At 42.5% G+C, this 22681-nt stretch overlaps 1 protein-coding gene across 12 annotated transcripts in view; it reads right to left on the reverse strand.

Moving 5' to 3' along the window:
* magi1b (membrane associated guanylate kinase, WW and PDZ domain containing 1b) overlaps positions 1-22018 on the reverse strand; it is a 120990-nt gene extending 98972 nt beyond the window's left edge. For 10 of the 12 annotated variants that reach the window (XM_017429964.3, XM_037975326.1, XM_017429966.3 and 7 more), the window contains exon 1: positions 21165-22016. In XM_017429964.3, coding sequence (XP_017285453.1) covers positions 21165-21462 — 298 coding nt within the window. In that variant the 5' untranslated portion in view covers positions 21463-22016. Of the gene's footprint in view, positions 1-21164 lie in introns of all 12 variants that reach the window. The other 2 variants (XM_017429972.3, XM_017429971.3) reach the window with 2 other exon arrangements.
* Positions 22019-22681: the final 663 nt, after the last annotated feature.

Below are 22681 nucleotides of genomic sequence, written 5' to 3' on the forward strand. Positions count from 1 at the left end.
AAAAAAAAAAAAAAAAAAGAAGTATTTTCTCAAAAAAAAAATCACTGGCAGAAAACCCATTTTAATGTTTACTCTGATAAATAACAATGTATCACATTTGGTATGATTGTCAATTATGTGGGCATAAAAAGAATTGCCCAGAGTTGTTAACTGTTAACACAGGGAATGGTAAGCATGAACGGGAGATGTTTGACCTAGCGCTTCATGTCAACATTGCTGAGTTAAAGACGTTTGGAAATTACGCTTCTTATGTTCCGTTTGTGTCAGCTCACAATGTTGGCGGGACATGACGTGATCGATGCACATGTGAACAGCTAGAGGCAGCTCAAAGAGAGGCTCATCTTTTCAGCCATATTGCAGAGCTGTTTGACGAAAAAGCTTGTTATACACGTCTAGTTTAATGTATGCTGATGTATTACGTTTGTTGTCATTCTTTCCTAACAGGCATGAAAACTAATATGTATATTTCATGGCTGTTGCAGGCTTGACAACTAGTTTTACATGCCATATTTAGGAGATTTTACATAAAAAGCACCTGTATATAGGAATATGTAAAAAGAAACTGCAACAACTAAGAGCACAGACTTCTTGAAGGGGTGCCCCGATGTTACAGTGGATTTTAACCACTAATCTTTGCAACTTTAAAACTATAAGCTGAATGGTAGCGGAAGGCAAATGGTAGGGGTAAAGCTGGTATCTCACCGGGCTGCGACTGTTGAAGACTAGTTGGCGACAGAAAATTGCAAAACCAAAACTTTTGAATTTTCCGTTGCAGCCTCACTGAATTCCGAGTGTTTGCCGCCAGGCCGGAGTGTTCCCAGAAATCCTGCTCAGTTTATACTACGTTATCAGCACAGCCAGCGAGCCATGCAGCGGAGTTTTGCATGGCAAATTTTTTGAAAGAAATCACAGCCCATTTTTGTGTGCACGACTTGTAAAACTGCATCCATGCTTATCATTTCGTTGTCCACCACCTTGTAACCTGCCTCAGCCCGGTTTATACCCACCCTGGCAGACAGATAAGCAGATCTGCGCCGGTTATTTAAAATCATTGTTTATCCTTGGCGTGGTTAGACCTGGATATTTGTGGCTGTGGCCCCTGGTGTTTTCTGAACAACAGCGGATCTCAACACGGATGCAATTTGAAAAATGCACTTCTATTCAAATCAGCTCCTAAAACAGTTGATTTGCCTAAAAAAAAAAAAAGACGAGCGAGGTTGTGCTTTCTCTGCAAACAGCATCCGTTTCAGAAACGCATCCATGGAGAGTCCGTGGCAGGTGTGTGTATTAAGCACAATTCGCAGAAGTTGGAGAAAATAAACAAAACACAGGATATTAATCAGTGTGACGCCGTTGCAACAGCGGACACATCTGAGGGCATCACAAGACCTGTTATTGCTCAAGTGGCCGCAGAAAAACGCCACCAGCCTTATTATTTCTTTCCACTTTTCTGGTGAGGCAGGAAGGCAAACCCCAAGTGGTTTCATGCCGCCAGCCCATGTTGGCGTGACCCGCTCCGGGGAAAGTGGCAGGGGGGGAGTTTGACTGGGGCGGTACACCTGTCAAACAGCAATGTGGGTGTCTCAATGTGTGCTTGGAGGTAAAACCTTCTCTGAAGTTGAAGCAAAGCTCTGCAGTGTGGCTGCGCAATTATAGGAGGGTTGTGTGTGTTTGGTTTTTTGTTTTTTGTTTCCCCCCCACACACACAAGCATGTCAATGCAGATTTTATTTTGCAAGTGCAAACAAGGCAATGAGAAATTACAAATCCAAGTTTTCATAGAGTAGGAAAACGGCTCTAGAATTACAGAAATTGAATTGAAAGGGGTTTGAGCGGTTCTTCCGACTATTTTGTCTTGCAGATTTCACCGAGCACGCTGAAAACTCAAGCGACTCCCACATTTCTCCCAGCACTGCACTCTGAAGCAGCTTCACAGCTCTTTCTAAACATCCCGCCGCACGACTGACTGCCTGCCAAGCGCACTGCCCCTCAAGTATGATAGGATTTCTGAAATATTGTGAAAAATAATGCCTACATGACACTCAAGCACATCAAGGAGCTCTCAGACAGACGTAGGCATCCGGTTACTGGATGACTGTGGGCACGCTCTGGGTCCAGGTATCGGGAGGGGGGAGGAATGCAAGGCATATGGTTGTGATTAAAACAGGGGTGGGGGAGCACTGCGTTTACATTAGCATGCTGCCTATAGGGCTATGGAACTTTATGGGGAGCCATGCCAGTCCCAGTGCTTCGTCTGCTATATGCGCCGAGTTTATAGAGCCCGAATCGAAATATTGAAATACAAAAACGAGGCGCATTTTCCTATCCAACTGCTGTGCTGAGCAAGTTTATTCCTTTCCAATCACTGGCATCCAGTCTGAGAAGTTTGCCTTTTTTGTGATAAAGTATTTCAGCAAGAAGGCTGACACAAAATCTTTGAAACAAGATATAACCACTTCATAGGTCAGGAGAAAAAAAACCAAAAAAAACAAAAACTAAATTCCTCTCAGCTACATGAAACTGTTCACATTCAGGACCGATGCAACATCTGGCTTTTAGTCCCCCCCCATGTCTAACCACTTGTTTACCAAATTAACCAACGGACTGGTTGAAATAGAAAAGCTCTGAAGAAGAAAAATCTGACCCAGTACAGCAAAAAACAGACTGTATTATGATGTAAATTATAGGTACATATGTACACAACGTCTGAAATGTAATTCTACTGCAGATGGATAAAACACTGAAGAGGAGTCAGAACAAGCACAGTGGAGGATTTAGTTCAAATAAAAACTGAAAGAGCAAAATAAAGTAACAGAGGGAAAGATTTAGAGTGTTAACACCCCTCCAGTTTGGGTTCTTATTACAGATGAACACTCGCGTCTTACCGATGTAAGGGTAAAGCATTATTCATCCAAAAACAGACTTTCAAACAAAAAGCTTGGGGCAAAAAAAAAACCTCACATCAGAAATCCTCTCTTAGTAAGTTTTACAGCTTGAGATCCACTGCAGCTTTTTCGTCAGCTTTTATTTTATGGTCTTACAACGAGTTGTGCTGCTTGTTGCATCTTAATACTTCAGTTAAAGAAAGTAAGTGTTTTATTTGTAAGGCGAAGACAAGAATAATGACATCTGAGCAGGAGGAGGAAGACTTGCAGCGAACAGTGACGTTAATCTTTTAAAAAGGCAAACTGAACGAACAGTTTACCAACAGATGAGAGGTTTTATAAGCCCTGCGAGACTGCAAACAAGGGAGCGTCACGTTAAGGAGCAATTACTTCAAATCGGCGTTAGTCGGTGGCTGAAAAGAAACGGTCGGACAATGAGTTTTATTGGCATTGCACAACCCTACAGGGTGGAGGGCTCTAACTGCATTTGTAAGTTTTCTTGTAAAACAGCTGCTGGTACAGTAGTCATGTCTGCACACTGTTGTTTGCCATTTAATGGTGCAATAAATATATTTTTTTTTGGAAAGAAGTTAAAATGTCCAAATAAGATGCTCCAACATAATAAAAAAATATCATATTTACCGTCAGATGTATAGGAAGTAAATAACTGTTTGTTTGAGCTCATCTTTTTCATTCACAGATGCCAAAAAAGGATCAACAGGACAGACAAATTCACAGAGAGTCCAGTCTTTCTGAAGATGAACAGGTGAAATTCGTTAAGGGAGAAAAAAAAAAAAACAACAAAATGCAGGTCATCAACAAGCTTGATAACTCTCTAACAGGAAACAAGCGTGATTTGTGGCTTCTGAATCCTGACACGGTCCACTTCGGGCTCATTAAACAGAGGGACCAACAGGGTACGGCCATCCCCCCCCCAGCCCCGCGCCCCCGACGTGAAATATGGAGGTAATATCTGTCGCCAGCTGTTGGAGGATCCTGACAGCTTAATGACTCAGTCAGCGAGGCCTGGCAAACACAGACACACAAACATGGGTGTGAACCGCCACATCTAGCCCTGTCCTGCTGCAGTTTATTGAATTATGGAGCGGTTTATGTGTGAACTAATTGCACAAGCACCTAATAAATTTTTTATCAAGATCTTCAACAATGCGTGAAATAGAGGTGAACTGAGATAAATAATAATAATGATAATAATAAAAACTTTACAAAACCAAACTTAAAACAAATCTCAAAAAGCCCGGACAGAAAAAAGGCTCGTGGCGGCAAACGATCCGTTCACAGTTGTGTTTTAGCCATGTTCTTGTTCAAGACTGACCTGTTGTGGGTCAAAAACATGTGACAAACCACTAGAGAAGTGTAAACACAGTGAGAGAATGCGGTACCAAAGGACAACAAAGTTGGGGGTTTCTTCACTGCTGCGGGTACAACTACAAAGAGAAACGTAAATAGAGTTTAAGAGCGGGGTGGAATTACTGGTATTACTCCGGATTTATTGTCATGTGATGTAATTGGATTCTTGGCAATATGATCTTTGAGATGGGATGGAGAACAGGGGAGAAAATGAGGGAGATGAGCGGAGGAGGGGTTCGTGGAGACAAGGATGAGGATTGATTTTGGTTTCGACACTGGAATGAGTCTCGGGCTCCATAAGGTCCTGTAGAGCCCACCGCAGTCGCCGAAAGAAGCTGCACCACCCACAGATTTTATGTCCCACATGAACTCATTCAATCAGTCCAAGAAAAAAAAAAAAAACTCCCAGGAGAGAGACAGTTACAGTGGGTGTGAGCTAAAATGCTAATGAGAGCGGAATGAGGTAATATGTCAGGCTTTTGGTTCCCACGACTCTGGGCCCACAACCACCTCATCTTACCTGGTTATTTTATTTCTTTTTTAAAAGTTTCGTTGCGTGTCAAGTTGAATGTTAAATATGTGCCAGGCCAATGAACACATCAGCAGAGCTAGTTAATGTGTGTAGCTGCAGCCTAGTACTAAAATGGATACCGTGGACTCGTGTAGATGTTGGACGTACAAGACAGATTCTCCATGTCGCCATGGGAGCAACTGATGTTACTTTGCAGCTGGGGGGGTGGATTTTTGCAGGAGATCAGATCATCAAATACAGTTCATCCATGGTCGGGGCTTCACATGGCCAGGTATTGATCCGTCTGTGAAAGCTCAGCCTATTTGTCTCTAATTTATAACAGAAAGCTAAAGTTTTAGAAATACAAGTTTCCGTTTTACGACAGATGAACACTCCGATCCAGATGCACAACGTCCATCACCTTTCAGTGGTTTTACTATAAATAGAGTGACGGGCTCATTGGTTAACAGAGACTGAGCTGCTAAGTGTGAGTTAGAATGAAATACCTCCCTGTACAGCTGGCGCTCAGCGGGGCAGAAACAAGTCAGACACAGACCAGATGAGCAGGTACACACAAAAACACATCCCCAAAAAAAGGAAAAAAAAGGACTATGATCTACCCTCTCGTCCTGTATCTGCTCCAGTTCTTTTTATCTGAGCGTTAGCCAGATGGGGAATGTGCAGAGCGGCGGCGATGAGGGCAGAATCGAAGTCAGGATGGGCATTTTCTCCTGAATTTACTGGGCCCCGTCCAACTCTGCATGGCACACCTTGAGCGTACAACCTGGCTACACTGCTACCAGAAAGACACCATCCTGAAATATGATTACTACTATTCATTATTGTAACCGAGCTATTGTAGCTTCATTTGAAAAACAAAAACAAAAAAAAACGTGACTTTGAGAAATGACATTTTAGGCTAAGCCAACAAAGCGAGTTAATGACAAAAACGTCGCCAAAAGGTTGACGTTTTATATGTCAACAGTGGCTGAAATACACATTCAGGGCTGAGTCACATCCTACAAAGACAGTATCGCCAATGGAGCATGGCATCATAACACTGGTCTATTTACAAAAAAGGCAAAACAAGGTCACTCTTATGTCCTTGTTTGAGCCTTATGGCACACAGCAACATTTAGGAGCTGTATTTAGACCACATTTGCAGGCTTGTGTGCGCACACACAGCCTATGGTCAGAAGTTTTTGGGTACTTGGGAGAACAAAGCCGCGCATTTTCCTCCGCTCCCTTTAACAATGGGGAGCGCAGCTATGACATCACTTGTTTTGAACTGGATTTAAATATAAACTGCCGTTGCAGAAACTCGTTTCCTGCGGGAATGTTAAAGCTACAAACTCGTGTTTCTCTGTCTTTTTAACTCAAACACCTTGAGGCTTAGGTAGACTTTCACGGGTTTTCTTCAATAACAATCACTTAATAGTTCACAACTAAATGCCAAATCTGAAAAAAAATGACAACTACACTAAAATCTATACAGATATTCATCCTAAAAAAAAGGATCATTAAGATCTTGTGTGGTGTCTGTGGAAATGATGTTATGAACAATTATTATCTTACCTGCTGTAGATAGCTCTTTGAACGGCCTTCCTGCGTCCTAAAACAACTTTAGTCTCGAAACTTTCATTGCAGTTCATGCAACCACAGTTTAATAAAACCTTTAGATCGGTGTTAACTTTGCATTACAGGGTTATGAACTTTATGGTTATTTACAAGTTCAAATAGCAGTGGTAGCAGCTAGCTGTAGCTGGTGTAGCATGGATCACTTCCTGCTGAATATCATGTCTCACCAGAACAACATTGTAATGTGAAACTGACAATTTACAAAGTGGAGTTGACACGAACGGCAATGACTCTTTCAGGATTTTGAATTTTTGAGATTAGAGTTGTCTCTGCCTAACTCAGACTAGCCGTTAGCTCATCGGGTTAGTCAGAATTAATCTCCATTTCCCCCAAACTGAAGCAGTTCACAGACCCATCTAATACAGGTAAGATATTTATTGCTCATAACCTTTCCACAAAATCGTACTTTGAAAGCTCTAAACTCGCCCTTTAAAAAAAAGGTAAGATTTGTAAAACATGACTTCTTGACTTCTAAAATGGAAATGAATCCATTGAGACTTAACAGTAAAAACATATTTCTTGTTACATTTAGAACCAAGACAACAAACATTTAAATGAAGTTAATTCAATTGGAAACTACAGAAAACTCACTATATTTTTTTTTTCACTGTTTGAGTTTAACCCAGATAAAGCCTCAGTTACATTTAAACACAAAAACTACAACTTAAATGTAAAAAAAACCAATGGGTAAATCAACAACTGAATAAAAAAGACAAGCCGTTCTGAAATATTTATTCACCGCATGTTGATAAATAAAACATGCAAACATTTTTGCACTAAACAGAAAAGCCTTTTTAAAAAAAACTAAAATCAGCTGAATGACTTGTTAATCTAAAGGGGCAGGTCGTAAACAAGCTTGTCCTTTTTTTTCTAAATACGTAAATAAATATCTGAAATAAGAAGACCGCTGTGACTAGATATGTACTCCCAGATGTGGTACCTCGCTGTCTGCGCGGAGGGAAGGCTGGAATGTGCTCCGTCCGTACTCGGGCAGCTAAACAAAGTTATCTGACGGCAACATCATGAGACTGAGAGCTGCTCCTCTCCCCACTAAGGTTTATCTTCTGTTTCCCGAGTCTGTCTCTGTGTGTGTGTGTGTGTGTGTGTTCGGGAAGATTTTATTTAGTAATCAGCCCTGCCCCTGGAGATGACCGGTGCCTTGGGATTTAGAACCCTGTTGCTGTGACAACCAGAAGGTCACCTGACACCAATCACTTCCGACGTCATGTTTACCATTTCCAGATGAGCAGAGGGGAGACGAGCGGAAGGACAGAGGGCGCTCAGAGGGAGTGTAGTTTAAACTACGGGGAAACCGAGCCATTCACGGAAACTATGTGACGTTATCTTATTTAAGATTATTCAAATTTTATGTCGAGGAAGGTCTGGCAGCCCTGTGTGATTTGCATTTAGGAAGTAGGTAACGTGGGTGTGACAGCACAGACATACGTGCGTGGTCACACTTTCAGGAAGCGCAGGAGCAGCCAGGCCCGTCGCCGTAACCCGCCCACATGGTGCCACCGAGCGCCGCCCACAGTGCCTGTGAGGTGCAGCGCAGGTATGCTGCAGTTTCATCCCAACCAGTCCGACTGGCCCGGGGATGGGAAGGGCGCCAAATGCCGCACAAGCACAGGGCAGTCGGAAAAGATGACCGCTTTCGAAGTTTATTAGCCAAGAACTCGCTTGAACTGACTTAAAATCGTCCCCATAAAAGTGGGTTTTCAAATTATCTACTTAACCAGAAATACAAGTTTTACCCATTTAGTTCCTCATGAATAATTAATTTGCTCTGTTATCTTTTATTTCACCGTTTGCTCAAACTCCTTCCTAAGCGACTCAAAGACGGGCGCGTTTGTTCCTGAGCTGATAACAGAGCGAACCAAGACGCTGTGGTGATAAACAACAAAAACAGGCCCGACTGGCTGCATAAGATTCCTGACATTCCTTTTAAAAAAAGGACAATGAACATTTGCAGCCCATGGAAAGCAAATAAACACACCAACTCCCTGGTAGCAAAGGCGGTGTCTCTACAAGTAACCGTCTTTTTATGTCCCTTAGAAAACGCCACGCAGAAAATATGACACCTCGGATCGTGTTGTACAATTTAAACAGCGGTTAGAGCACGACGTTCGTAATAGGTTGGGCAACTGAATGCCTGTACAGCCGTGTCACTGGAAAAGTAAGCCTTTTAGGTTTTCTTGTTGCCAAACTTGACTGGTAAAAATAAATAAATAAAAAAACTCCACCACCATGGAGGTACAACACTAAAAACACGACTATTGTTTGGATATTTTTTATCTAATTTCTCCTTCCCCCTAAAAAGAGGGTGTTTTTGTTTCGCAGTGACATTTGGTTCAAAGTTTAAACGGAAGTTCAAGTCTAGGGAAAGCTTAGCCCAGACGAATTTATCACTTACGGTCTGCATTCATGCATGTAGCGAAGAAGTGACAAACAAGAATTGTAGTCACACAAAGTAGGTAAAGATAAAGTTCCTAAAAAAAATTAACAAAACAACACAAAGTCCATTCAAAGGTACACAATAACCTAGCCACAAGAGTTAACATTTTCATGCCAAATATGGATTCTTTTCTGCTTATCAAAGCTGTTCTAGGTCGGGTTTTCCAGCTGTTTTCTGTGATAACATTGTTCAAATGTGTGTGGTTCTTTCTTTGACCCTCAAGAGTCTGGGGACGAACGCAATTCAAAGCTTGAAATAAACCCCCCCACCACCACCCCCACAAAAACAGACACTTGTGAGGAGTCCACATGTCATGTGCGACGCTTTAGAGCCCCCGAGTGTGACAGAAAGAGCAGTTTTTGTCCGCCGTGACTCAGCAAGCAAGTAGGCCACAATCCAGTTCCAGCTGCCCCTTTATCAGCCCATTTACATCAAGAAGAATGGAAATCAACTCCCCCTGAAAAGAAACAAGTGTGTCTGCGCGCACTCAGAGCCTAAGAAGCCCGCAGGGAAATTAGATTTCTTGTCTAATTTATGAGCTCTGATGCCCAGTCGAGCGCGAGGACATGGGAGGGACGTCTGCGTTCGCCGACAATCTTCGGCTTGTTTTGGTTAAAAAAAAAAAAAAAAAAGTCTTTTTTTTAAGAAAACAGGCGATTCCCTGCATGTTAACCTGATCGACGCGATACATCGCAGTGTCATTTTACGGAGGGGTCCAATGTGTCGGAACGTCAAAGAGAGAAGCCTGAAGCGGGGCTGAAGGTCTGACGCATGTTACGAAAGTGATTTTAATGCTGAACGTTGTTTGTAACAAAAGCTGCAGCTGGCTAGATTCACTTCCAGGAGAAAGTGGAAAAAAAAACTCACTTTAAACATAAATGTAAGAAGTATATGTTAAGGACATGAATTTAACACCATATGGACAGCAGACAAGCCAAAAAATAAAAAAAGTCCACTTTTTTTTCCCCCAATAGGTAGGTAGGTAGGTACATTTATTTATATACAGGTCATCACCATTCCTGCAAAAACACTCAATATCAAATGTTTTAAACTTTCCTAGAGTTTAGGTTATTGTGTCCCTCTGATAAACAAGTAGATTATTAGATTATCCAGAGCATGATGTGGGGATAAACTGGTCTTTGGGGATGGTGGTGGCCTTTAAATAAAAAAAAAAAAAAAACCTGCCAGTGACAAACAACAGACACCTAAAACACTAATCTCAGCCAGACCCAGCTATGTAAACACTGCATTCCTGGACAGACCAGAGACAGGGGGGAACTATGTGTGTGTCAGAGGAATAGCAGGAGGAAGAAAAAAATTCTGAGTAAATGAGCCATGTGTGCAAATTTGAAGAAAAAAAAAAAAAGGCGTTTACGTGTAAGCAACAATCCCCAGTTTGTGAGACTTCAAGCTGCAGAGTGTATGTGTGTGTTGGGATGGGACATGTGACAAATGGATTTCCAGCCCACACAGTCCGGCTGGTTTCATCCAATGCACAACTACAGGTTGGTGAGCCCCGCAGAAGATCTGAAAAAGTTAGGTTATCCAAGGTACAACTCAGAGAGGGTTTGGACCAGACTAAATGAAAATAAAAAAAGCATAATTACAAACCTAAAGAGTCTTAGTAAATGTATAATATTGCCACTTTTTTACCTACTAGTATCTGATTAGGTACATCAATGTCTGTCAACTCTCATTTTGGAAACAGATTTGAGTTACAGATCTCAGTGCAAAATCCGGATGTCAGAAATAAACACCTCTCCGTTTGACAATAATCTGAATTTTGACAATATTTTGCAACGCAACTTAAGTTTTTAGTTGTATTCTGTGTTTTCTACTTTAATAACTACAAAGTCAATGCTGTGACACACAGTAGACCTTTCAAGAACCATCCATAAACTTATCCATTGCTGTTGTTGTTGTTCTTTTGGCTGCTCCCATCTTCAGGGGTTGCCACTGCGAGCAAAACTCGCATGAAAGATTTGGCAATTGTTTTTACGTCAGATGCCCTTCCTGCCGCAACCTGGGCTCAAACCTGCAGCCTCAGGATTACAAAGACCACCGAGCTACCGCAGCCGGTTATCCATAAACTTATCCGAATAGCAAAACATTCCTGTAAATATACCAAGGACAACAAAAACATTCTAAGTTATTTCTTTAAGGAATACATGAATTGGTGAGTAATTCTCTCAAACTGCAGGTAACACCCTACGTTTTGCCACAAAATGTAACAGCTTCCATTCAGCCATTTTAGTCTGCAACATTTCAAAACAAATTTAACAAACCGTGCCTTGAATTTAAGCGTTTCTCTGACCGATAACCAACATGTGCTGCTGCATCCATGACAATGACAAACAAAAGCCTTAAGAAGATGACCAATGTGATTCCACATTGTGAGATAAACTGTTGGTGTTATTAATCCACAGTGGAAGGAGAGGGCACAAATGCTAAATAAAAGCAAATCACAAGAGAAAAGTCTGAAACATGAGCTCCATCGAGCTGCATTATTAAATGGGAAGGATTCCAACTATTCTGGAAAATGCAATGGCGTGATTATGTAACAACTGTGACAGGAGGAACTGTGACGGGATAGGGGGGTCATGTTTAGCAACTCTGCTGTCAGCACCGCAGGTTTTTAGAAGAGTGTGGAAGTCTGTTCTGTTATATTGGGAATTATAAGCAAGTAAAGAACTGCATTCCAGGTAAGTTCAGGTTGTATCAAAATGCTGCACAGACTCATTTTATACCCACTGTTTAAAAGGCAGAGACTACTTTGAAAACTCCTTTTAAAAAAGGGGGATTTATCTTCGTGCCTAAGTGAGGCATGCGTGGAGGAGTTTAAAATAAGAGAAAAGTCAGGGTGCAGATGTATACTCTCATCTCCCCAAATAAAGAGGATTATCCTAACTGAGCAAAAAGTCCAGGTGTGAACATTTACATATAAAGTGCCATAATTTCAGCTTTAAGCTTAATTCAAAATGCTATCACCAGGCACATATACGTTTATGAAATATGAAGTGAAATCGTTGCATTAATGCCATACAGAGAGAAAATGTGCATTAAAAAAAATAAAGAGATTTAGCTGTTGACACTGATGTGAAGCATAGGTGATAATGTTAAAGACAGACTCGCAACTCACTTTCCAACACTAACAGTAGAAAGAGAAGGAAAAAAAAAAAGGACAACCTCTTAATTAAGACTCAATCTTTTTCCTGTCTTTGCTAATTAGCCTCTGCTTGTCTAATTAAGATGCCATCATTAAGCTGGTGCGTTTCATTCACTGTCCTGTCCTGCAAAGCAAAGTCAGGACAAAGTTTTTCTACCGGAGCTCTCAAGTAGTTCCGAGACTGACCTTTACGAGCTTGTATTATAACATAAAGGCCATTATAAGACACATACACACACAGAGGAACATACAGCGTAACTTTGTGCTGCCATGACGTGAAGGAACACCAAAACAATCAAAGCAGCCAGACTGTCCCAGAGCTGAACTCTTCTTTTCAAGGTTGAGTGGAGCCACACAGGCTTTAATCAGCTGCTATTTGAAATATTTTGTATAATCACAAACACTAAGGATCATATTGAGTTCTGCCTCGGCTAACATGACGCAAGAGGAGTGTTTCCTCACAGAAAATAAAACTTCAGTCCCATTACAGAAACGTTAACTGCCTCATGGAACCATTAGGAGTTCATAATGGTTTCATGGTGCCTTTATTTTCAGTTCTGCTTATAGAAACTAATGAGGGCAGCCTGTGTTCAGAAATCACTGAACCATTATCAGCTGTCCAGAGGTGTACCCCACCTCACGCACAGTGATCACTGGTGATAGGCACCAGTTCCTCGTGATGGAAAAGCAGGTAAAAAAAAAGAAATTGATGGTGGATGGATGGACAGACCGCTATCAGGTATAAAAATCAGTAGCTTCGAGATCTTGTGGTAAAGAAAACAGCGCTGTTGCTAAATAACAGAACAAGGCTGACCCACCTGTTCCACACGCTCAGTCTCCTTTCCTGTTTTTTTTTTTTTTCCAAACCCTCACACCTCCTCTCAGCAGCAGTTCTCGCCGCTTTGACACACCCTGCAATCCATAACTGCAGTGGAATGACCAGTTTGAGCCTTGGTTTCAGTCGAAGAGTTCGGCACAGCGCTCCTTATGAAAGCAGGGGGTGGAACGTGTTGGCCCTTAAGACGAACTGACAGTTCCCATATTCAGGCAATGGTTAGAATGAAGAAAGTAAACTTTTTAGGCTGAAAGTCAAAACGACAGAGGACTCGGGGGTTTTATAGGTGCTACCTGACATGGACAAACAGACTTGTTTTTAAAATCCTCTTATTCGGGGGTTGGACCGTTCTCCAAACCTTTGTTTTGCCTGTATGTGTATGTGAATGTGTGAGAAACAGCTTCCCAAAGACATCACTTTAATGGGCTTTGTGTAAACAGACCCCTCGGCCTTAGGCAGAATCTATTTAAAGGTATTGAAAAGGAGGAAGCAGACGGGGGGGGGGGGGCTTTTACATTTTACAGAGGAGCCTGAGAGATAAATTTTCTGGGTGCAACCACAGCTAACACAATGCCAAGCTGACCATAACCTTTCATGGAATCGAGCTACAGGTCAACTCAGTGTCTGTTTTACAGCCTTGTATTTCAAGGGGTTAAGTGTTTAGCAAAGCTTCTCTGTCCAGAGGTAAAGTCTCTGCTGATGAAAAAGCAAAACAAAGAAAGAAAACTTCAAGCTTTTCAAGAGACAAGCAGCATTTTTGTGGGGATGCATCAGCTACAGAGGCTATAGTCTCAGTCATATTAATAATACCCACAGTCACTACCAATCTCGTCAGTTTTGCCTCCTTCTCATGCCTACTGGAGGCACAACCACATCTCATCTGAGTTTAACAGCAGCCGAGCTGACAGAAGGACTTGGACACGTCAGCCCGTTTAGCTTGTAAACATTGGGGGAACGATTCTTGCACATATACACACACACGCGGCATTACCTTCTGTAGGCACGCTGATGGGATTTTTCCCAAAACTTTTATACAAAACAAAGGCTAGAGTTGGAGTTACTGTAGCTCGATGGGCTAATGTTAAGGAAGTCTGTCCCAGACTCACAGATCAGTCATTCAAATACCAAAACTACAGCAGTCTGTTTAAAAAAAATAAAATGAGAATTATGATTATGAAAGAGATTCTGAGAAGAAAGATTTATGCACAAACCAAACGAAGCAACGTTAGAGACACAGAACAACTCCTGATGGACTCAACTGAAAAACGGGAGGAATTGTTTAAGAACAGTCAGCAGAACGTGAACATTATCTGGTTGAAAAAAAAAAAATACTAAAAATGTAAACCGTCTCAAGCTAAAGTGACAGGGTCAAAACACTTGGTATAGCCTTTACTCTAATTTCTTCTAAAGTTTTGAGTTCGAGTTGTTTCAGGCTTTGTCCACCCAAAGAAAAAACAAAAATTGGTCTTTGTCATTTCTAAAAATATCCTTATGAACACAGCAGCGCTTCTAGAAATATTTTCTTCCACACGGAAACACAGGAAGCAACCCAAAATGTTGTAGCAGCTATACCAGGCCCGTATGCGGCGCAGTAACGCTGCCACGAAAACAAACCTAACACAGGAAACGGATGCCCTTCGGCCTATTAGCTTAGACTAGCTAATAGGCCGAAGCTGATGATGTCCTAGCTTAGGCTAGCTTAGGCTAGGACATCATTGTTTTCAAAAGGCTGTGTTTTGTCTGTCCACACAAAAACGCAGGGGGAATTGTTTCAAGATTTTTTTTTCACTTTGGAAAAAAAATACCATTTCAGGCTCTTAAAACACCTTGTGCGTGTGAACGCAAAGGCTGAGGCAATAAAAAATAAATTTAAAAAAATCATTTTAAGAGAGTCCACAAACTTTCTTGTATAGCCTTTACTTTAATCATTAGCTTGACTCTCCAACGAAACCATCACACCGATTCTCCAAACTGGGTTTGCTCTAAACGCGATACTGACTGCTCACAGGTACGTCACCCAATCCTACCATTTAATAATGTTTTAATAATCATAAATCTTTTCAGCGTATCTTGGCTAAACTCCTTTAAAAAATAAAATAATAAAAACAGTACCCGAGGAGAGATGCTGAGAGCAGCCTTTGAAGGGAAACACCTCGCTGCCTCCCCCGCCCTACTAAACTCACCACTGTAAATTAGCCGGCCTTTCTCCGCCTCTGACAGAGTGTGTAACTGCAAGTGCCAAGTGTGACCAATTCCCATTCACACTCGATATAACAGCCTCCACTCAAGCTAATTAGTGAGAGAAAGATGATTCTTCTGTAAACACGCGGGGAGACTGCACACAAGAGCACGCAAGCCTCCTGCTGCATTAGTGAGGCAGCGTTTCATGGCCTATTAAGTCGGTAACGCGTGTCCCTCCAACGCACTTAAACGCAGGACTTAATCTCAAAGAAGGCAGGATGCTCGCCGTGAACTGTGCGCACACTGCCACATATGTAAACACACACCCTGAAAATTAAAGCCGGAGATTTTTCCCAAAGCCGGCGATGAGGAAGGATGTAAAGTCGCCCCGCTGCTGTCAGAGAATACAAAGGTGGAGGAACGGTCGGGGTCGGAGCCGTGCCCGACTTCCTGCTGAGAGAGGGAGAGAGGAAATAAACACTTTCATCCGAGATCCCTGCCAGAATCGCTCGCTCGCGTCGCTGTAAATCTTAACGTGCTAGCAACCCGTGCCGCCACTGCGAAAGAAAAAGGCCAGCGAGTCGTCACACCCGGCTCCGATACGGTCCAGCAACGAGGAGAGCGAGCTGCGGCACGACCACGGTCAGAGGGAAAGGTGGCTGCTTCGACGCAAAGGGGATTCACGTCGTTGCCGTCGGGGGTCGGAGAGCGACCTCGCACGTCGCGACTATTTTGGTGAAGTGGCTCGCAAAGCATAGCTACCGCCTGGGGAAACGGGTGAACTCTGGCCTTTGTTCACCATGGCCAGAAAACAAACAAATTCATATGCAGGCGTTTGCATTATAATCCCCCCGAAGACCATTATAACAAGCTTACAGAATTTACCCATTTACTGACACACACACTTAACCCAGTTATAATCTGTAATCTAAATATAAACTTAAAAACGTAAAAAAAATAAATAAATCACACACATTAATTAGACTGACAGTTTTAAGGTCAAGTCATTATGTCACAATGTGACTGTTTGTGAGTAAAACTGTAATAAATTGCAGTGGGATGGACCATGTAGTGATATATGAACTCTGCAAAGTGAACTGCTTTTGGACAGGGTTAAATCTGATCAGTTATACAGATCAGGAGCAAGGTGGCATCTGAATTAATTATAAAGAAAAAAAAAACATGTGGCTGATTACTTATGCCGCTGAAAGGCAAACAATAATGTTTTTGCCCGTTTGCCCGTTGCATTTCAGTGAAACTCCAATTCAAGGCGGCCGTCGCAGCAAATCATAATTAGCCAACGCATAAATGGCTATAACACGGTCCATTTCGCCGATGTCCAGATCGAATTTGACTTGGTAGTAGCTGAGAGTCATTCACAACACACGCCGAGTGTGTCACCTCGTGATAGTGCGCATTTTTAAGGTCTGACCAAAGCAACCACAACTCCGTCGTTTCTCAACATAACATGATCTTAGCTTAGCATTCTTTCAAGGACTGCTAGGCCTTTAATTCACACTAAAGTGATCAGCTTGTGGCTCCGGGGGGGGTTGTGCTCTTTTTTTTTTTTTTCCAACGATACTCCACACAGATACTACAATGTCTGCAAAAGCAACTGTGATGAGGCTCTTATCAGCTCCAACTACAGAAGCTCCAGTGTGTGCCCACACACACACACACACACACACACAAGTCGAAAGGCCTCGGCAAAACACCGTTATTAAGCACGTGTCTTTAAGTGGCTGGTGGTGAACGGCAGCAAAGGCTTCTGTGAGCCAAGACACAACAGCAGCGCCTCCTTCCCCCCCCCTCGTTTCTCACTTGATTAAAGTGAGGAGAAACGGCACGAGCGCCGCGTGAAATTAGGTCACTCTGATTTTACAGATGGTCCTTGTTGCCGAGCATATTTTTCCAATTAAGGTTGATTAGGGAGGGGAAATTCCCAGACAGCATGAATTATTAAAAACTTGAAAATGGAATCTCATCATGTGACGCCGCAAACGGCTGCGGCACACAACTTTCCCAGATGGGTCCTTGGAAAAGAAAAATAAATAAATAAAATTTTAAAACTAAAAGTGAACAGGGAGCTCTGAGACATGGGACAAGCCCCAAACTGGGGACAGGGTTTCCTACTATTGTTACACACGATAGGGGGAAATGTGAGGGAGGGGCGAGTCCATCGAGTCTGGGTGACTTTTTTTATACCGCCAACTCTAAAAAAAAATAAATAAATAAACACCAACAGGAAACTTTGTGTTTATGTGCTGGACTTACAAAATACGAAACTCATTCAGAAAAACAGAATGAAAAAAAGAAACAGATATCCACCACTAACTACTGTGTTCCTCTTAGATAAACACTGTTGCACAACACCTCTGGACTGATTTATGAGAGAGTAACAAAAAAAAAAAAGATGCCAAGAAAAACTGGATTAAACCAGCTAACTTCAGGTTTAAGCCAGAGTTCTCGGTGTCACAGAGGTGGTTCACGTCATCTGGAACTGCACTGCAACTTCTATTAGATATGTGGGGTTAGAAGAGAAAACGATGGAAACTCAGCTACTACCACACCAAATTTGAGCTCAATATCTGCAAAAGTGACTGAGGTACGGCCCTTTTCATGTTTGGTGAAGTCGATTAGCTACGGAGGCCATCTTGAATCGAGTCGACTTCAAAAGTTAATCATTTGTAGATGCAGCTCAAGTGAGCACTCTCTGAGAGTTTCACTCAAATCCGCCTGGTGGTTCGCGAGATATTTCGCTAACAGACAAACAGGGTCGGCTCCAATAGTTAACAACAGAGTTTTAAACAAAGCTCTTGTGCGACCCGTCAGTGCTTGACGTACATGTTGGGGATGACTCTCGAAAACCACCACACCAAATTTTAGCTCGATATCTGTAAAACTGACCGAGTCAGAGCTATTTTAGTATTTGCTAAAGCCGATTAGCTATGGAGGCCATCTTGAATTGGGTTGACTCCAGTAGATGTTCATGAGATATGCACACAATGACATTACCACCTGCCTTTCATAGTATTGGGTAATAGTAACAGAAACTTTTGGTCCAGTTAAATTAATACAGAACAAACTTAAAGAGCCATCTGCCCCGAACACTGGCTTTAAGTACAACTCGTACTTCCTCCTTTCCGCGAGTGTTCAACACCACCTGGCCTGGAGATGAAAAGACGAAGCTCCACCTGCTTTGCGTACCACTAAAACACAGACCAGTTTAAGGAAAGAAAATTTTTTTAAAAATGCACTCATTTCCGAGCAGCGATGGCAGTCAAAGCCAGTGTGCCTGAATGATAAAACAATGATAAGTTTATTAGTGTAGGCATTCGCACAGTCAGCAGGTTTCCCAGCTTTCCCTCCCAGTTCTGGCTGTGGCAACCGTGTTTATGTCTGCGCTGCAACTTCAAATCTTGCCACTCTGCTGTTGAACACCACACTGATCTTTTTGTGAGAAGTATTTTAGTTTTATGTTTTTTTTTGTCGTCTATTAAGCCGAACTGATCATCAAACATTGCGATTTCAAGCTTGAAGCCCTGCAATTCGCTGATCGTATACGGTGCAGCAGTGAGCTTGAACGGGTCCCCACGCTCAGCCGTGCGCGGGGACGTATAGACCGAGTTATTGACAATCGCCCCTCACTAGTCATGACTGTCAGCGTCTATTATTCTTTGTTTTTCAACGAGTCCCCCTAATAAATGTCCGTCCCCTGGCAGTCACTTTGACGTGACGGATGATGAAAAGGCGCTGGCGAAAGCAACAAATTCACGCTGGGGCTTTCAGATTCTGGACTAATTTTACTGCCACGCTGTGAGGAGATTACAGGGACACTTGTTTTAAAGTGTCAAGATTAACTGCCGGCGTGACAGCGGGGATCTGACACAGCAGCAGTTCAAAAAAAAAGGCTCATTGAATTTGACGAACAAATCTCCCCAGAGAAGCTCCGCCCACTTTAAGTGGGAGCAGGGCCTAATTAGCAATAAGTGAAAACACCTGTGTTACAGAGCCTTAAAGCGACAGCTCAGATCTTCGGAAGCGAGGTTTTATGGAAAGGTTACGAACAATTAATATCCGGCTTGTTGTAAACAGCGCTTTGAATGACCTGTTGTGCCATTTTATGAACCTTCAGACTGCTTTTAGTTTTGCATTTCGTAATTATTTACATAGAATTCTGCGGTGGTTTGCCAATAGGTATCAGCAGGGATTTTTTTTTTTTTTTTTTAAACGTGCAAAATCTAGCTGAAAATGGGTGAATTTAAAGAAATAAGGCACACCAAGTTGATCCCACCCCCCACTTCCTAACGTAACACCCTCCCAAAGAAAACTACCAAAAACTTGTTGCGTCCCAGGATCTGTTTCTGCTATCACAGTTTATTTTGAAAGGATTGTAAAAGCGGAAACCACGGTCACGGGTGAGCTCAGCTTTACTGTCAGAATACGTGCACCAGCTCGTCACATTGATCTATTGGACCAGTGAAAATTAAGGCATTTAAAAAGGTGGATTTTGGGGGGAGGGGATGGGTCAAAGTGAAGAAAAACTGAACGTCGACCAACGGATTCCAGGAGCAGTTTCGCTAAAAACGTCCCGACCCATGTGCTGTAGCACTGAACTGTAGCACTTCCAGCGCAGCCTGGGTGCACTTCCATCAGGAAAATTATTGTGTCATGCAAAAATTGACGTAAAGGTTTATTTAAAAAATAAAATTTAAATCGTGCTTGAGCGAAACAACCATGAAATATCCGAGAGCGGTGTCAAAAGTTTTGGTTGACGGCAATTACTCAAAACGGTTTGATTTAATCGAAGTTCGGCGTTTGTGATTTCACTGGTCATTAAGCCGTCAGTCAGAAGAGAAATATTATCTGCCTGCGTAGGCTTTGTTTAACACGAGCGCTCCGGATCACACAATGGCTCAGCAGCTATTGTAAATCACTTAGACTAATGCAGAGATGGCACAGGTCACTGGCGTTGGCAGCAGACCTAGACTTCTAGATTACCCGAGCTGCTCGCTGTTCCAATTAAAAAGCATTCATCCCTCACTTTACAACAAAGCAAACCAATCCTATCATAAGACTATCTTTAAATTAGGGGGGGGGGGGGTGACTGGGCCTTGGTAAACGCCACTGCCGGCATTCACAGGTTATAAATACGTGCAATCGTCCTTGAAGGATGGTTGCTCTCTTCTTTATTTTTTCCTCTTGTCCTGCCTTTACAGGAAGTCAGCGTGGCTCAGGCTGGCTCTGAGCATCCTTTCAGCAGGCGGCGTTGCCATGCTGGGAGCCTGTCACAGTGGCTCAACGTCAAACCCCCCCACCACCACCCTCTCTGTGCCCTGCTGAATTAGGGTGACCATGAACTCGCCAGACCAGCCACACGGGTCCCAATCCTGTTCGACGGAGAAATGTGGCCAGTCAGGTCTGTTTAGGCAGGGAGAAGCCAGTTTTTATAACACCTGCATTTACTTCCTATGATGCATCTGTCTTCTTTTTTTTCCCCAAAAAAGTTTCTAGCTGATACTCAACCAGGCATCCCCACAAGAGACGAAGAATCAAACTATTTATGGGAGGACATAATCTCTCAGGATGATTGTTTCAGGTGCTGGTTGGTAATTGTTCTGTGTAGATTTTGCTTTACACATTGTTCAGAGCTTTGTCCATCAATTTCCGCCTTTTAAAGAGGCTTGGGAAGGACAGAACAAAAGGGAAAGCTAAAACAACCCATGAGTATGTGAACTTAGGTTATTTCCCTTTCCTTCTTTAGACTTGACAGGTGGTATTTTAGTCCGAGCAAACTTACTTGTCAAAATAAACTGTCATATGGATGTAGCTTTGCTCTTCAGAAAGTGTAAATGTTAAGTTTTATTCCTCCAACTCTAAAGTCTGGTAAATTCTAGTAGCTTGGTGTCTGTGTTACACTACTAACATGTCTAAAAGTTGCCATTTAAATAAGCTTTACTGGAAAGAATGTTTTAAGTGAGCCGAATTGAACATTGGTAATAAATTAGCGATTTGGTCAGAATTTCCACCCACTTTAATCTTTACTTACAAACAGAAATATAAAAAAGGCCAAAGTTTGAACGAAGTCCGGCGAGTGCCACCGCCTCCTCCTCCTGGACTTACCTGGCCTCACAGTTTTCAACCTCACTGGACTTTTGCAGTTCCTTATCACCGTCTCCACGTCGTACAGAGGTAATCCTGAAATCGAGAGGGTCTCCACCTCCAGCAGAAGCTCCCCTTCCCCTAATTGTCCGTACTGGTACGCCACCAGACCCTCGTCAATGTATCCGATGTACGCGAACTCTCCGTTCTCCGCGCCGCCGCGCAGAGACACGTTCAGGTCACCGCGGGCATCTTTATTCACGGCGCACTCGGTCACTCTGGAGGTCCAGTGGCTCTTCTTTTGCACGGCTTTGGACATTATTGCGAACAGTTCGGGGAGCCGACACCGAACCGGTCGGTCTCTTGTATCTTTTTTTTTTTAAGAGAAAAAACAGTTCAGAGCAAAAGTCTCACGAAATCGACTTGTATCCGAGTGAAGCGCAGCAAACTTTCCTTCTCTTCCACAGAAACATGAGTGCCTCCGACACTTCAGTCCCACCGCTCCTTCTGGGTGGAAGAAAACAAATATCAAGCCATGCCTGTCGGCTTCGAAGTTATTCCTCTCCGTGATAGCGTTCTTGTCATCCCTGCGGTTTAATCATTTTTAAGTGGTGTCATTTTATATCCTCCACGGTTCCACTCACGAAGCGCGTCCACTTAGCAAATCCTCACACACGCAAAAAAAAAACTCACTTTAAATGCGTTTCTCTCTTTAGTCAAGTTAACAACGACTGCACTCCTTCTTGTCCGTGTCAGACTGTTGACTTCACCGGCGGTACGAACCGAACCTGGACTCCTTAAAGCAGGTTCGTGGTTCTGTTGAAATCCACTCTCTGGGCTCCGCCGCGGCGCTGGGAAAGTGTTGCTGTTCGTGGTGGGTTCAAGTGCAGTAGGACAATTTGAGTTCCACCGCAGGTCACGTGACTCACTCGCCCTCCAATCAGCGTGAAGTGGAAGTTGAACCATTCTGTTAAACAGTACGTTTTAAAAACCTGTCTCGAACTGTGGACATTGTTGCCTTTCACACATTTGTTTTGTTCTGACAAGACCATAATCTACGAATAATACCAGTTATAGCTGTGCCTTTATTTCATGTGTTTATTGTTCGAATTTTATTTGAATAAACACGTTTATTTTGGTATGTATATCATATATATTACTAAACTAATAGTATGCATGAAATATGATTTCGCTAAAACACTTATTGTTAGGCTACATTAGCTGTAATGTTACAGTGGGACAGTGAATTAATACATAAATAAATAGCGCTAAAACAAATAAATCACAAGCCAAGAAGAAGCACGTGAAGGCAACTGAGTTTAGATGGCGCATGCGCGCTGCTCTGAGAACAAAAACGCTGCCTTCAGCGTCCCCAAAGATCTATAAAAGTTTTTATCTTGTTAAAATATTGGTGTCTGTTTGCATATTTTAGTTAGATGGTTAACTTGAGTTTGTTTTTTATCTTGGTAAAATAAACTAGAAGTGTCTTTAAAATGTTCAGTTATGTCTGTCAGGTATTTGCAGATATTTAACAATTG

This window comes from Kryptolebias marmoratus, linkage group LG4 (assembly GCF_001649575.2).
Source record: "Kryptolebias marmoratus isolate JLee-2015 linkage group LG4, ASM164957v2, whole genome shotgun sequence".
NCBI classification, from domain to species: Eukaryota; Metazoa; Chordata; class Actinopteri; order Cyprinodontiformes; family Rivulidae; genus Kryptolebias; species Kryptolebias marmoratus.